Raw genomic sequence first — 17,165 nt, 5'->3', positions numbered from 1 at the left:
AGGGAAAAGGAGGTAAATGATTAAATTCCATGCCACAATTTTAAAAAAAAGAAGTTTTTATTTATTTCTAGAGAGAGAGGAAGGAGAGGGATAGAGAGATAGAAACATCAAAGACAGCGAAACATTACTGATGGTCTGCCTCCTGCACTACCCGCACTGGGGATTGAGCTCATAACCCAGGTGTGTGCCCTGACTGGGAATCGAACCAGTGACCCTCAATTCTGGAGACACACTGGCCTGGCTCATCTGGATTTTTGAGAATCTGGATTTAAGAAGTAACTTTTATAAGAGATACCTGTTTGACATTATTATGAGATGGGCCACCAGCAGGATTGAACTAGGAGTTATAGTGACAGAAGATGTGCTATCAGTTTAGCTTGTACTCCTTAAATTATTCAGAAATATAGCAAGTCTGGAAAACAAGTCTGTCGATGCAATGTTTCAGGAATGTTTTTTATGATTTGAAAATTAATTGTATTTTATTTTCTGTAATAATCTTTTAACATTCAATGTAGCAAGACATTGTGTTTTTTTCTCATTAAAATTTAATCTATTTAGGATCAGGAGCTCCGTTTTCTGTTCTAGATGGATTTCTTGAAGAATCCTCCAAACTGCAGTCACATTCACAAGAACGAATTTTTCCTGTACCATCTCAGGATCCAGCAGTCAACCCAAACCCATCCAACTTATTTCCCAAGGAGATACTAAAAAGAGGTAATTAGGGATAAAGATTTCCAATCAAAAGAGGGATATAGACAAGAATGAAAACCCCTATGATTACCAAAATGGCACTTTTTAACTTGTTTGAAGTTGATTATTTATCTGTCATTTTGCCTAAGTACCTTCATATGAGGCTAGGCTCTGTAATTCAACACTTTCAATAAACAAGGATTTATATTTAGCTCAGAAAAGTAGCCAACTACAGACCTGTGATTTTCTAACAATGATTCTTTATTTTTAGAATATTTATAGATGTGTTTCACATTCAGGAAGATCTGAATACTTTAAAAATCCTTTTATTTGGTTGTGACTTCATTTGAAAACAGTGTAGACTAACCTTAAGAATCTTTGAGATCTCCTCTTTGGAGACCATCGATATGGAGCAACCTATTGCTTTCCAGATTATAACCTCTCTCATATATTAGATTAGAATACTCTCCCTGCTACATTAGTATGTCTGAGCTTCGTACGTTTTTCCTTTGTATCTAATCATCTATTCTTTTAATGTATCTTCAGACGCATCAAAATGTCTGGGTTCATCAGTTTTTCTGCATCCTACCCCTGTTAGTGTTTCCCAAACTCCTACCACCATCTTCATGGAGACCATACGCTTCTTGATGAAGGTCAATGCTGTACAGGTCAGAATATTTGGAAAACAGAAAGTTAATGGAAAGATTTTAATGAGCTACCTATTCGATTCATAATGGTCTTTGCAGGCTTAAATGTGTATGACACAGAAATCAAATATGCTTTTGAGACCTCACTGCAAGACTGCTCCCTGTAGAATACCAGCAGAGCAAATTCAGACTCTTGAGTCATATGTAAACTGATTTCACTTTATTATGAGGATTCATTGTGTGAGTGTTGGGGGTTCACGGGCACCTCAGCATACCCTTTTCCCTTTCAGGTTCTGAACCACCTGGAACAGATAGTGCTAAATGGGGGATAAAAATATTTAAAATTTTTATTGGTAAAACTGAACTGGCCCTATCCAGTTGCTCAGTGGTTAGAGCGTTGGCCCTCGGACTGAAGGGTCAAGGGTTCTATTCCAATCAAGGGCTCAATCTCTGCCCTGGTTGGGGCATGTGCAGGAGGCAACCATAATCAATGTGTCTCTCTCACATCAATGTTTCTTTCTCTCATCAATGTTTTTCTTCCTGTCTCTCCCCTCCCTTCCACTCTCACTAAAAGTCAATGGAAAAAATATCCTCAGGTGAGGATTAACAAAGAAACAAACAAAAAAACCGAGCTGGAGATGTGACTAGTTCCAGATTTGACTTACCCATGCTGTCACCAGTGGAACAGCTGGAGAACGGCAGCCTCCACCCACAGAAGACCATCCCCAAAGGTCTAGCTACCACATGGGAAACAAGAAATAGATCCATGAAGCCAGCAGTAGGAGAGTGAGAGCAAGATTCAGGAGCCAAAGAGTTGGCCTGATCCTGCAGTGTGCGTGCTCCACTTGAATATGGGCAAGCTCAAAAAAGGGCAAGAATGATGGCTCGGTGGGAGTGGGCCACATTCAACTTTCCCAATAGAGAAACAGGCTTTCTCCCTGCCACCCATGTCAAAGAGCCAGAATGCAGGTGGAGCCTCCCCTCATTACTTCCGAAGATGGTAGAAGTACTAGTGGAAGTTTCTATATTATATTAGGTATACCAGTTAATAATGCGGATTTTTTAAATAGAGTACACATATGTTGATATATATGTGATTTGATACGTATGCTATTTTGTTGTATTGACAGCAAGCTTCAAAGCCTCATATGTCAAATTTGCTGAAGGTGTTCACATCATAGATTTTTAAAAAATATTTTTTTATTGATTTTTTTACAGAGAGGAAGGGAGAGGGATAGAAAGTTAGAAACATCAGTGAAAGAGAAACATCAATCAGCTGCTTCCTGCACACTCCCTACTGGGGATGTGCCCTCAACCAAGGTACATGCCCTTGACCGGAATCGAACCTGGGACCCTTCAGTCTGCAGGCTGACGCTCTATCCACTGAGCCAAACTAGTTAGGGCCATAGATATTTTTACACTTAAAAATATTCTTTCAGTGCCATTTACAAAGGAGATATTATCATTAAACACAGTCCCTGCTTCTTACCAACTCCCAGCCCTTTTCTGCCTCCTCTTCCTACTTGTACAAATGGGCTCTCCATCTGCTGAGTCACTGCTGCAGGACAGTGACTCACCTAGTGGCTTTCCTTTATTCTGGACAACAAATAATCAATTTGAACCACGCTTTGATTGTGAAACAACCAGAATGTGCCAGAAGACATAGCAAAGTACTTTTGCTTCAAGATGACACACCATCACACACTTCAAAACCAGTTAAAGACACATTGAAAGATCTTGCCAGGGAAGTATTAACCCACCCTCTGTATTCATCAGACCTTGCTCCTTCAGATTACCACTTGTTCCGATCAATGGCACACGCACTTTCTGAGCAGCACTTCAAAACGTACAAAGAAGTGGAAAATTGGGTCACTGAATGGTTTGCGTCAAAACAAGAAAAGTTCTATTGGAATGGTATCCACAATTTACCTAAAGATGGGGGAAATGTGTAGCAAGCCATGGACATTACTTTGAATAAAGCCCTTTGATGTTTCTCTTGAAATTATCGTGTCGTCTTTGATTACAAAATCCACATTATTAACTGGTACAACTACTAGACTGAGATAGGAGCAAAGGGGGGAGAAGAGAAGAGTTTCCCCCTCTGTTTAACCTGCCAATGTGATTTTGTCAAATTTGCAGGCCTTGTATAGTACTAAAAATAAACAACAGCTCTAAGTAAAAACTTATGAACATAACAAATGTTTGAGAGTGTGCCAGAAACAGACATACTGTTTCCAATATCCTAAGTCTAGAATTTTAGAAAGGGAGGTTTTGCCTCACTTTAAATTTCCTTACAATTACAGCTGCCTGAAAATGTTACCTCATGAATAAATGTAAATGAAGTGTCTTCGTCCGTTGCATAACAGATTACAAGTTAAAACCCATCTAGTCTGACTAGCATTGTATAATATTGCTGATTATTCACTTGAAAAAGTCTACTTTTGTGACTAAGTGAATAACTGGTAATGGAACCATGATGTGCTGAATGTTTATAATTCACCTCTAACCTTTTGAAATGGATAATCATTTCATTCTGTAATATGTTCCTTATTACTTATTATCAGAAACAGAACCTTCGACCATACGAGCTATGGAACTGACATAGTGCAGCCATTTACATGTCCCTTATAATCTGATTTTTTGCAGTATGTGCACAGAGTCCTTGCACATGAGCTGTTATGTCCTCAAGGAGGCCCCAGCTGTGAGTATTACTTGGTGCTGGCTCAGACACACCTTCTCAAGAAGGACTTTGTCAAGGTAGAGGAATGCCTTCAACAAGCAGCCCAGATGGACTACCTGGTAATAACTTTTGCTAGAGCCTCTTGAGTTTAGTTTGGACAAGGGGTCAGCAGGCTTTCTTAGAGGTGGTGTTGCTATATCACAGGTAGATTTCTGGTTACACGAGAGGGGTGGGGTCATCATTTGTCAGTTAACTCATCTATTTCCTTCCATTTGTTTTTCTTAAGCACTCATGAGTTTTGCAAAGGGCAGAGAAAAGATAAGGAAGGACAGCTCATTCGCAGATAGTTCATCTATTCAAGTTTTTTTGGACTTCTGTTTTTCTCATTGTGAACCCTACCATTGCATGCTTCACTATTTTTCTTAATATTTACCCCAAAGACAAAAATAGCTTTGAAGAATGCAACAAAGAAGTGAGAGGGCAGACTAGAAGAATCTCTTTCAGTGCAACTGAAGGGGGCCCTCTTTCTAACTGTGCTAGAAAAAGAAAACAGATGTAACCTACATTTAAATGTTAGACAAAGCTCATTAATGTACTTTTAAATGGCACCTCATCCCATGTGCGACTTGTTGTTTCCTTTTTCAGAACCCTAACGTCTGGGGTCTGAAGGGCCATCTCTATTTTCTGAGAGGAGATCATGCTGAGGCCAAGGCATGCTATGAGAGAACCATTAGTTTTGTAGTGGATGCTTCTGAGATGCACTTCATCTTCCTGCGACTGGGGCACATCTATCTGGAAGAGAAAGAGGTGAGGGATAGAGGAAGGGAAGTAACCATGTAAATCGGGTCATGGTCTGGGCCCTGACTAGTCAAGTGTTAACATCCCTGTGGACTAAAACTAGTAATATGATAGTGGCGCTTTTACATCGAAAGGTAACGTGGCTTGCCCAACATCAGATAACCAGCAATTAATAGAAACAGGATTTAAACAAGGCAGTCTCATACTAGTCTGTGGTTTTAACCATTATGACACTAAAGTTATTAAGAACTCAATAAATTTGCGGGCTGGAAGAGGTTAATTGGGGGGGAGTGGGGGAGGACCTATGTAATACTTTCAACAATAAAGATGAAAAAAATCAATAAATTTTATTTTAGCTATTTTTCTTTGTTAGCAGTAGTGGAAATATTCTCAGCTTGCTTTAACTAAAGGAAAGTGTTAAGGGTTTTAAAATAAATCCTGCAAACTTTCTCCTCAACACAAAGGATTATATTTAATTCAGCTGAGGCTAACCCCGTTTCACAGGGTACTCTGACTTGACTCTTTAGTAATTCCTATCCATATTTTAGGAAATACCCAAAGCTTTCTAAAAGAAATGTTCTTTTATGGAAAATTTCAAATACACACAAAGTAAAAAGATTAGTAGAATGAACCAACATGGACTCATCATCCCATTTCAACAATTATCAACGTTCCCCAAAGGCCTTTTGATTCTGTGCTTTTGTTTTTACTTTATTCCATCTTTCCCCTGACCCCACGCCCACCCCCCCACCCCGAATACCTAGTTTTCTTTATATTTAAAATTAAACAACAGCAACAAGAAGTTACAGTGCCTTGTATTTTAAGTAGGAAGCTCACGTAGGTTTAAAAGGGAAAAATTACAGTGAAGTAAATCATAGAAAGCTTCCTGGTGTCATTGCAAGCTGCATCTTCACGGAACTGCTGGCTTATGCAGTCACTAGGCACGGAGTTCATAGGCTATTTGCTGAGGCTCAGCTATAGTTCCATCTCTCACACTGAAGATACAGAACAAAAAGTGGTCCTTTGGGGCCTCCTACTTTTTTTAATTCTTTTAATTTTTAGTTTTTCTAAATGTCTCCTGTACTACCGAAAGCTTCTAAGACATTTTATAATAAGGGAGCAGATTCTCAGAATAATGAGGCTCTATCAAGTAAAATCCTTAGTTCAGAGATTCTGTATCTATCATCCTACCACATGATGTCACTTTTAAGCAAAACGGGGTAATCCATAAAGTCTAGGTGGAACTCTGGTAATCACTGTGGTCACCCAGAATTTTCTGTGTAACTCCTTGTTTTTGGAACTGCTTTCACAGCAAAGTTTGCCCTTTAATTTAGTCTTTCCTTCTCCTCTCACCAGTTTTCTTGTAATATTTCCCTGAAAACAGACATAAAATGCAATCCAAGCCCAGAATAGCCAGTACTACATTGAAAGAGAAGAACAAAGGTAGAGGACTGACCCCCTACCTGACTACAAGACACACTATAAACTAGAACAATAATCAAGACAGGGTGGTAAAAGTGAAAGAATAGGCAAACAGATCAATGGAACAGAAGAGAGAGCCTGGAAATAGACTCACATAAATTTAGTCAACTGATCTTTGACAAAGGAACAAAGGCAATACAATTGAGCAAAGAAAATCTTTTCAACAAATGGTGGTGGAACAACGGGATACCCATATGCAAAAAAATAAATCTAGACACAAGACCTGATACCTTCAAAATTAACTCAAAATGAATCATAGAATAAATGTAAAATGCAAAACTATAAAACTCCTAGAAGATAATATAGCAGAAAACCTATATGACATTGGGAATAGTTCTGACTTTTTAGATACAACACCAAGGGCATGATCCATGAAAGAAAGATTTTAAGTTAGACTTCATTGAAATGAAAAACTTAAGCTCTGCAAAAGATAATATGAAGAGAATGAGAGGACAAACCACAAACTGGGAGAAAAATATCTGCAAAAGACATATTTGATAAAGGACTGCTATCTAAAATATACGAAGAAGTCTTAAAACCCAATGATAAGAAAATAACCTGATTTAAAAATGGGTGAAAGATCTTAAAGATACCTCACCAAAGAAGATATGTAGATGACAAATAAACATATGAAAAGATGCTCCACATAATATGTCATCAGGGAAATGCAAATTAAAAAGATGAAATACCACTACACACCCAAATCTGGCCAAAATCTAGAACACCGACAACATCAAACACTGACAAGAATGTAGAGCAACAGGAACTCTGATTTGTTGCTGGTGGGAATGCAAAATGGTACAGCCACTTTGGATGACAATTAGGTGATATTTTACAAAACTAAGAATATTCTTACTATACCATGCAACGATTGTTCTCCTAAATATTTACCCAAAGGAATTGAGAACTTATATCCACACAAAATCTGCAAAAAGGTGTTTATGGTAGCTTGATTCATAATGGGAAAAACTTGGAAGCAACAAAAGACATCCTTCAGTAGGTGAACAGATAAATAATCTGTGGTACATCCAGACGATGGAATACTACTTAGCGCTAAAAGGAAATAAGCTATCAAGCCATGAAAAAATATGAAGGAACCTTAGATGCATATTACTAAGTGAAAGGAACCAATCTGAGAGGTCTACAAACTACATGATTCTAACTGTATGACATTCTGAAAAGGGCAAACCTATAGAGAGAGTAAAGAGATCAGTGGTTTCCAGGAGTTGGGGAAGGGGAGCGATGAAGAGGTGGAGCACGGAGAATGTTTAGGGCAGAAAAAATACTCTAATGAGGGATATACATATGTCATTACACATTTGTTCAAACCCATAGAATGTACACCACCAAGGGCGAACCTTAAGGTGAACTATGGACTTTGGGTGATGATGAAGTGTCAGTGTAGGTTTGTCAGTTGTAACAAATGTACCAGTCTGCTGGGGGATGTTGGTAGTGGGGAGGCTAAAGTAAAACTAGTTTTACTTTTAACTGGTTCATATATTGGGCACCACACAGGATTTAGATGGCCAATTATCCTTTGTCCCTCCACTAGACCATATATATGGGGAATCTCTGAGCTTTCAATTTTGCTGTGAACCTAAAACTTCCCCCTCCCAATTAAGTTTTAAGAAAAACATATAACTTCATTGGACTTAGATTGGTCTGGAGATCAACTGCAGAAGCACCGTGATTATCATAGCCACGCAGTGTTTGATGCTTCTAAAAGAACAATATTTTGGGGGTGCTTTCTTTCTACAGTATGAAAAGGCAAAGAAAACCTACCTGCAAGCCTGTAAGAGATCACCTTCATGCCTTACCTGGCTGGGACTGGGAATTGCCTGTTATCGGGTAAGAGGGTGAGGGCTTGACACTAACCCAGTGCATAGAGCTGACCTTGATTCCTTGGTCTTTCAAGCACCCTGGGATGACAGTGAAATGCCAATCAGGGCAGTTTTCTCTCCTGCAAAATTGCTCTTCAAAGCAGTTTAGTAAACTGAAGGTCATTCTGAAGTAGAAAAATCCCACAAAAACCTGAACTAGGAAGCTATGTAATAAAAATTTCATGTTATTTCGTAAAGAAGCTCATAATCTATATATATAAAAGCCTAAGTGACTGTTACAACCGATTGACCAGAACAACCAGTCAACCAGTCTCTGTGATGCACACTGATCACCAGGAACTGCCCCCTGGTGGTCAGTGTACTCCCACAACCACCCTCCCGTGACCCTCCCTTACCCCCCAGGCTGGCTGGCCCCCTCATCAGTCCCAATCGGGGGGCCAGCCAGCCAACCTCCCATGGTCCCTCCTCCTGGCTAGCCAACCTCCCGGGGCCCCTGCCCCCTGTCCCCCTTCTGCCCGGACCCTGATAGGCCTCGATTGCTGGCCAGGCTGAGGGACCCCACCCATGCATGAATTCGTGCACTGGGCCTCTAGTTTTATAATATTATCTATAAGAAAAGAAGTAATATGGGATATAAAGAATCTATTTAATTAAAGAAATTGGTTGATATTTATTAAGTTCTGTGCCTTTCCATATGCAGAGTAGCTGCTACAGCTTCGGGTGGCCTTTGCACTCTTTGCTCTACCACCCCTGAAACTCCAGAGCTACCCTGCTTTCCTTCTCTCTAATGCAGCGGTTCTCAACCTATGGGTCACGGCCACCGGAAAACACATATAGCATATCAGTATTTACATTACAATTCATAACAGTAGCAAAATTACAGTTATGAAGTAGCAACGAAAACAATTTTATGGTTGGGGGTCACCACAACATGAGGAACTGTATTAAAGGGTTGCAGCATTAGGAAGGTTGAGAACCACTGCTTAATGTTTGAAAGAGGAACCGTTAGACTAACTGGTAATATGATCTGGTCTCTGCCAAACCCTTTAGTCTTACCACTTTGTGTTCTGAAACGAGAAAGGTGATAATTTTTATAAAAATAGACAGCCTAAGGCCCTGGCCAGATAGCTGAGTTGGTCAAAATGTCTTCCCAATATGCCAAGGTTGCAGGTTTTGATCTACATACAAGAAGCATCTTCTTCTTCTTCTTCTCTCTCTCTCTCTCTCTCACACACACACACACACACACACACACACACACACACAGGTATATTTAAGAGTTTTCTGAGATGCCATTATTTTTGCATTTATATATAGTATTCCTTTTACCTGGAATGCCTTTCTTCACCTTGTACAGTTAACAAACTCCTATTTATCTTTCAAGATTTACTTTAGCAATGTTTCTTCTGAGAGTATCCTTTATTCTCAGATAGAATTTTTACTATTTTCCTTTGTCCCTCCACTAGAACATACATGTGCTTTTATTATTAGAAATGTTTATTCTGTACTGGAACTATTTATGTGTTTGAGTTTTTCCCACCTCCTCTTGCCCTCCTGTAGTGAACTGTGTGTATTCCCAGTATCTAACATGCTGCCTGACAGAGAGTAAATCCTTAGGACATATATGTTGAATAAATAATGAATCAGTATTTCAGAGACATTTAAAATGTAGGCCAAGGTATAGGATTTGCTGAAAGGTCATTCTTCATATTGTCTTGGGCCTAGAAATCCATTATTTTCTGAAGCAGAAACTATGAAGAACTATTTTATTGGGGAAAGGAGTACCTTATTCTTTCCTTGGCTGGCCTTTTGGAAGATTTTACAAAGCAAATTTACAGTTTAAGGAAGCAAAAATGATATCCATGTAGCCAGAGCTCAGGAAGCACCCTAGAGTCACTGAGAATTGTATTGATTGTTCAAGACTGTGGTGTTAATAACTAATTTCAGGGGAAAGGAAGCTTTCTGAATGATAGTATTTTGACAGGACTTTTACCTTAAGAAAGGGATGTAGAATGTAAAGGGAAAAACTACAAATGTATCTGATAGCCCACTGTGTATGGGGAAATCACTGAATGATGCACACACAACAGTAAATACTTCTGGTTTCCCAACCCTGCCGCCGAAGCTCCACGGTTCATGGATGCCCTGCTGGGACTGCTGTAGAGGAAAGAGGAAGAAAGCCTAGAAAGCAGGCTCCAGGTTCCCCTACCTGGCTTTTTAAGCAGAGCAGTTTTACTTTAACTGGTTTATATATTGGGCCACCACACAGGATTTTGTTTGAAGAAAAGCTCTGTTGCTTAAAAAAAAAAAATGTTGAAAGCCATTGGTATAGGCCATGTACACCAATGTTATTTGGACATAGTACTTTCAGCTAAGCTGACTCAGCTGACTTAAGTAAAAACTATATTGACTTGCCCTAGTTGGTTTGGATGGAGCGTCGGCCTGTGGACTGAAAGGTCCCAGGTTTGATTCCGGTCAAGGGCATGTACCTTGGTTGCGGGCACATCCCCAGTAGGGGGTGTGCAGGAGGCAGCTGATGGATGTTTCTCTCTCATGGATGTTTCTAGCTCTCTATCTCTCTCCCTTCCTCTGTAAAAATCAATAAAATATATTTAAAAAACCCAAACTATATTGACTGAACAACTCATACATCTGTTTTTGTCAAGCTGGAGGAGATCTCGGAGGCAGAGGATGCTCTCTCGGAAGCCAATGCATTGAACAACAACAATGCTGAGGTGTGGGCATATCTGGCCCTGGTCAGCCTGAAAGTGAGTGCTTGCTGTCCTTTCACAACGCCCTCTTAGGCAAAGAGATCGGGAACTAAATAAAAGAAGAGATATTTGGGATGGCCATTAATGCATGACAGTTGAGGTTTGATGAGCTTCAGATTTGATCATTATATGAATGACAAAGGAGAGGCCAAGTCTGGGAAGCGTTTACTTAAAGTGCGCTTAAAAATTATACACTCAGGTATGTTTGTCTGGAAAGGAGATTCTAAAAATGGAAGTGAGCCATGCGGACTTGGTGGTCGTGGGTGAGCAGGTGTAGGGTGGACCAGGGCTGACACCTGGGCAAGGATTCTGGGTGGGGGAAGCTCCCTGTAGCACTTTGAAGCTACTCCACAGGCCCAGCGCAGTGTGTGGCCTGGCCTAGGGTTGGGGTTGGGAACACTGAATGGGGAGCTGTGCAAGGGCAGTGGCTGACAGTGCAGTTGGACAGCAGCTTAGACTTGGGGTCAGTGAGTCTTCCTCCTTTTCCCTGCTGGGTACCTCTCCCCACCGGTCTGTGCTCTCATGTTTAGGAGCTCAAGCCTGGGACAATAGTATGTATTACTCGTATAGTCATCCAGTTATGCTCTGGATCTACAAAAAATTCCTGGAGCCATGCATATACCCTCTGATTGCCTTCGTTGTAAGTTATGGATGTCCTAGAAAACCTAGATAAGAATCCAATGATAAAAATAAAGGCAAACTAGGCCATTAGGGTGTAGATAAATATGGACTACCAACAAAAGGACCACAGATACCTCTGATAGACTACATGATTGACTCAAAGATTCCATTGTTTTAAAAATGAACCTGATACTGTGATTCATCTTCTTTGTAATTGTCTCTGACTTTTTTATTTGAGACCAGAATTCAGGATAGGTAGTTTAGCTATTTACCTGATACTAATCAGGAAATACATGGTATTTTTATTTTAAATGTATTTAACAACCTCATTCCTGAGTTCCTTTTTCATTACTATACTTTTCATTTCAAAAAAATAAATAAGTTTTTAAAAATGGGAGTGATGCCTGGCTGGTTGCTCAGTGAATGAGTGTCGACCCATGAACCAGGAGGTCATGGGTTTGATTTCCGGCAAGGGCACATGCCTGGGTTGTGGGCTCAATCCCCATTAGAGGGCGTGCAGGAGGCAGCTGGTCAGTGATTCTCTCTCATCATTGATGTTTCTACCCCTCTCTGCCTTTCCCTTCTTCTCTCTGAAATCAATAAAAATATTTTTTAAAGTGAACCTTCTTTAAAAGATGGAAGTGATAAAAATAAAAAATAAAAAAAAATAAAAGATGGAAGTGATATTATATAAGAATGTAAACAAAGTTAAGAACAGTGAAGAAGTTTTACTAGTCTTTTTGAACCATTCCTTCATGTTGAACAGCTGGCTGAGGTGTTTATCTTTGATATAGATGGATCTTTTGGGAGGAGTATTGTGAAAGTTTGTGATAGCTGCTTTACCTATAGAAAATAACTCTCCCAAAACTAAATAACTTGCTTAAATAACTTACACATCGGTCTAAAGTCAAATTTGGAATGAGATTGTCCCTCAGTTTTTTTATTAGCCAATATGACACCAAACTGATAGGGAGTATTTTGATTGTAAGAGAAATGAACAAAATAAAAATTACTGGACCTTCTCTTCCTAAATATCAACATGAAAATACCTGTATTCTGACAGCAGCTCTGTCACAATTGGCTGTGAAATCCTGGGCAAGTCACTGAAACTTACTGGGCCTCAGTTTTTTCATCTTTATTATTTTGTTTAAAAATATATTTTTTATTTATTTCAGAGAGGGAGAGAGATAGAAACATCAATGATGAGACTCATTGACTGTCTGCCTTACGCACACCCCACACAGGGGATTGAACCTACAACCCAGGAATGTGCCCTGACCGGAAATAGAGCCCTGATCTCCTGGTTGATAGGCCAATGCTCAACCACTGAACCATACTGGCCAGGCAGTTTCTTCATCTTTAAACTAAACGTGTCAAAATGGAAGATTTTAATACATTTCTTGCAAAAACTGATAGATCAAATAGGAAAAAATTAAAGGTATGTGAGATTTCAATAAAACAACCAGGTGCCCTGGCCAGATGGCTCAGTTGTTTGGAGCATCATCCCATACACACACAAAAAAGGTTGCAGCTTGGATTCCCAGTCAGAGCACATACCTAGGTTGCACACATACCTATGTTGGGAGTTCAATCAATGTTTCTCTTTCTCATTTCCTCTCTCTAAGAAAAGCATACCCTCAGATGAGGATGAGAAAAAAAGGGGGGGGGGGGCAGTTAACAATGTTGAGCTCAAACAACATAGAACTCTGCACCCAACAATTAGAGAATGCATATTCTTTTCAATCACAAATGAATTAATTATTCATATGCTAGACCACAATGACAGATTCAACAAATGCATGTAGATCACACTGCAATAAAATTATAAAGCAACAATTAAAAGATAGGCCAAAAGACTCATACATTTGTAAACTTAAAACATGTTTGTAATTAATTCATGAGTCAAAGAGTAAATCATGATACTGTCTTGTGGTAGGTAGAATTCTGAAGATGATCTCTCAAGATTATTACATAAAACACTAATATAGGTACTGCTGTGAAGGGAAGTCAGAGAGATTCAAAGCCCAAGAAAGATTCAACACACAATTGCTGCCTTAAAGATGGAAAGGAACCATCAAGGAATGTGGGTGGCCTCCAGAAGCTGAAAGCATTCCCTACTCACAGCCAGGAAGGCAATGGGGACCTCCATCCTGCAAGTACGAGGAACTGAATTCTGCCAAAAACCTGAATGAGGTTGCGAGTAGATTCCACAGAAGAACCCACTCCCACTGACACCTTGATTTTGGCCTCGTGAGACCCTAAGCAGAGAACCGGTTGAGCCATGCCAGACTTCTGAGTAGTGGAAATTATGAGATGATAAGTGGCTATTGTTTTAAGCCACTTAATTTGTGGTGATTTGTTACACGGCTGTAGAAAAATAATGCAGGCCTTTCAGTAGGTTTTTATAATAATGTCTCCTATTTAATCACGCTTTCATGTACACCCCTTTGTAATGTAATGCCATTTTTCCCATCAGGAGGTAATGTCTCCTCATTCTCCACTTCCTGGAATTTGAGCTGCACTGTGAATTACTTTGATCAGTAGAATATGATGGAAGTGACATTGTGTAAGTTCTCAGAGACCAGGCCTTTAAAGATCCTGTAGCTACTGCTCCTGCGCTCTTGAAACCCTGAGACCACATGCTGTGAAGAAACCCAATTTAGCCTATAGGAGGCTCAAAGTCCACCTGGAGGATAACTGAAGCACCCTGGTTAACAGCCAACTTCACTCTTTGAGTGAGATCTTAGCCCCCCAGCCCTTAACCAAATTGTCAGATGTCTACAACTGCATGAATGAACCCAGGAAGATCAGCAGAATGGTCCAGATAGCCCATAGAATTGTGAGGAATACACAATTTAATATATTGTGTATTAAACCATTAAGTTTTGAGATGGCTTGTTACACTTCAATAGATAATTGGAATGGGACTGAATAAAAACAAAGCTATTATATGTTAGAAATATGGAATTAGAGCAATATAGAGAGGGTAATTTATAGCCTTAAATACTATTTTAGAAAAGAGAACTGAAATATCAATGGATTAAGCAGTTAAATCAAGAAATTAGCCCTAGCCCTAGCTGGTTTGGCTCAGTAGATAGAGCGTCGGCCTTGGGACTGAAGGGTCCTGGGTTCGATTCCAGTCAAGGGCACATATCTGGGTTGCAGGCTCGATCCTCACTAGGGGGCGTGCAGGAGGCAGCCAATCAATGATTCTCATCATTGATGTTTCTATCTCTCTTTTTTTTCCTCTCTCATCATTGTTATTTCTATCTCTCCCTCTCCCTTCTCTGAAATCAATAAAAAATTTTAAAAAAAAGGAAATTAGCCCTAGCCGGTTTGGCTCAGTGTTGGTTGCAGGCTTGATCCCTGGCCCTTATTAGGGCATGTGTGGTAGGTAACCAATCTGTGTGTCTCTCACATCGATGTTTCTCTCTGTCTCTCCCTCCCTTTCCATCTCTCTAAAAAAAAAAAAATCAATGGAAATTGGACTAGATCAGGGGTCCTCAAACTACGGGCCGCAGGCCACATGCAAATACAAATATTATATTTGTTCCCGTTTTGTTTTTTTTACTTCAAAATAAGATATGTGCAGTGTGCATAGGAATTTGTTCATAGTTGTTTTTTTTAAAACTATAGTCCGGCCCTCCAACGGTCTGAGGGACAGTGAACTGGCCCCCTGTTTAAAAAGTTTGAGGACCCCTGGACTAGATATTCTCTAAGTTCCATTCTAGCCTGAGCATTCATATTTATGTATTTAAGCTTTCCCAAGTGACTTTCCAAACTCTAATTTGTTATACACAAACTTGTTAAGTATAATAGTGAATTCATGTTATTCTCATTTAATTCCTTCATGTAAGAATAACTGGGAGTAGTGGTTCTCATCTCATGTCCAGATCTGCATGGAAGTAATTCCAGTATCTGCTTTTTCTAATGCACAGAAACAAGATAAAGTTAAAAACTTAGACTCTGGTGCCAGACTAAATTATCTTAAAATCTGGCTCCTCCACTTATTAGCTTCATAATCTGCAAGTTATTTATCCTCTCTGTGCCCAGATTTTTCTATCTGTAAACTGGGAATTATAAATAGTTATCTCCTAGGGTTGTTTTGAGGATCAAGATGAAAGTATGTAAAGCACTTAAAACAATGTAAACAATTTAAACCATAAAGTAAACACTATATGTGTTAGTTCTTATTAACTGGATGGCTTCAATCATGAGAGGAACAAATGACTCATGGTGCTTTCAAAAAAAAAAAAAAGGCCAAGTTATCTTTAAGACTTTGAAATAAAAAAAGGGATGTATATCTTATATGTGCTTTTTCCTACCATCTTTCATTTTCCTGCTTCACCTGTGAATTCAGTTTCCTAACTAAGAAGGTATGGATTCCTCTGCTTCAAGTTTTTGGTAATGGACTTTGCCATCATCATGTTTTGGGATATCATTGTCACCAGCTGCTCCTCTTTTTTTCAGGCTGGACGGCAACTGGAAGCTGAGCAAGCCTACAAGTACACGATGAAGGTATGATATAAAGATGCCTCTTGCTGTCTGCACTGAACTGAGGTTAAGAAACTGAGAGGAAGGTACTAGTTTAACTCAGAGAATTTTTTAGCATTTTATGATGTGAATATTTTTCTAGAAGCTTTTCTTACCATCTTTCCCATCATCATAGGGCTTCTGGGTTTGTAGGAATAACCCACATATTACATTGGGGGGGGTCTCTCTCTTTTTTTTATTCTTGGTAGTAAAGCAAGCAAGAATTTATGGACTGCAGAAAAAACACTTAGAATAGTGAAACAAAGAAGGGCATCGAAGAAGCAACCAGAGGGCCTATGCTGGGCTGCCTTGGCTCACTGGGAAGTCAGAGAAAAGGGGGCCTTGGAGACAGGTTCAGGGAGTTAGCCCAGGACAGGCTGCTGCTGCTCATTGCTCCCCTGGTTGCAAGTCTCCCGTGGTCCCTTGAAGTTTAGGAGATACATGCCTATGGGGGAAGGAGGGGAGGAAGGGGATGGTATGGGCATGCTCCCTGGAGGGAGAGTGCCCCATGGGGGATCTTTTTTTCTTTAGAGAATATGGGTTAATGGAAAGACAGATGGCCAGGGATTCAGTAGACCTGAATTATGGTCCTAGTTTTGCCATTAACATAATGTGTTAACCTCTCTGGGCCTCATTTCCTCGTGTAAAATGAAGGTATTGGTCTAGCTAGGGGTCAACAAATTTTCCCTGTAAATGGCAAAATAGGAAATATTTTAAGCTTTGTGAGCCAGTCTCTATTGAAACTAGTACACTCTGACTTGTAGTGAAAAAGCAGCCATAAACAATTCATAAACAAATGAACATGGGTGTGTTTCAAATAAATCTTTTAAAAATTGTATTGATTTCAGAGAGGAAGGGAGAGGGAGAAAGGGATAGAAACATCACATACCCTCTCCCCTTTCCGTTCCTTCTAAAAATCAATGAGTATGTCCTCAAGTAAGATAAAAATAAAAAATTTGAAGAAATTTGCTCTTGCAGACAAAGTCTAGCAATCAATAATCCTGTCTATGACGTCACAATCCTGTCTATGAAGTAACAAATCTGTCCATGAAGTAACAATCCTGTCTATGAAATAACAATCCGCCCTGATGTAACAATCCTA

The 17,165-nt window shown here is 39.6% G+C and overlaps 1 protein-coding gene across 1 annotated transcript in view; it reads left to right on the top strand.

Moving 5' to 3' along the window:
* CFAP70 (cilia and flagella associated protein 70) overlaps positions 1–17,165 on the top strand; it is an 87,257-nt gene that overhangs the window by 67,269 nt on the left and 2,823 nt on the right. The window contains 7 exon segments of the mRNA XM_015562111.1: positions 559–714; positions 1,237–1,358; positions 3,984–4,136; positions 4,663–4,824; positions 8,056–8,145; positions 10,805–10,906; positions 16,001–16,048. Coding sequence (XP_015417597.1) covers positions 559–714; positions 1,237–1,358; positions 3,984–4,136; positions 4,663–4,824; positions 8,056–8,145; positions 10,805–10,906; positions 16,001–16,048 — 833 coding nt within the window.

This window comes from Myotis davidii, unplaced genomic scaffold, assembly GCF_000327345.1.
Source record: "Myotis davidii unplaced genomic scaffold, ASM32734v1 scaffold134, whole genome shotgun sequence".
Lineage (NCBI taxonomy): Eukaryota > Metazoa > Chordata > Mammalia > Chiroptera > Vespertilionidae > Myotis > Myotis davidii.
This window is presented reverse-complemented; position numbering and strand designations above follow the sequence as displayed.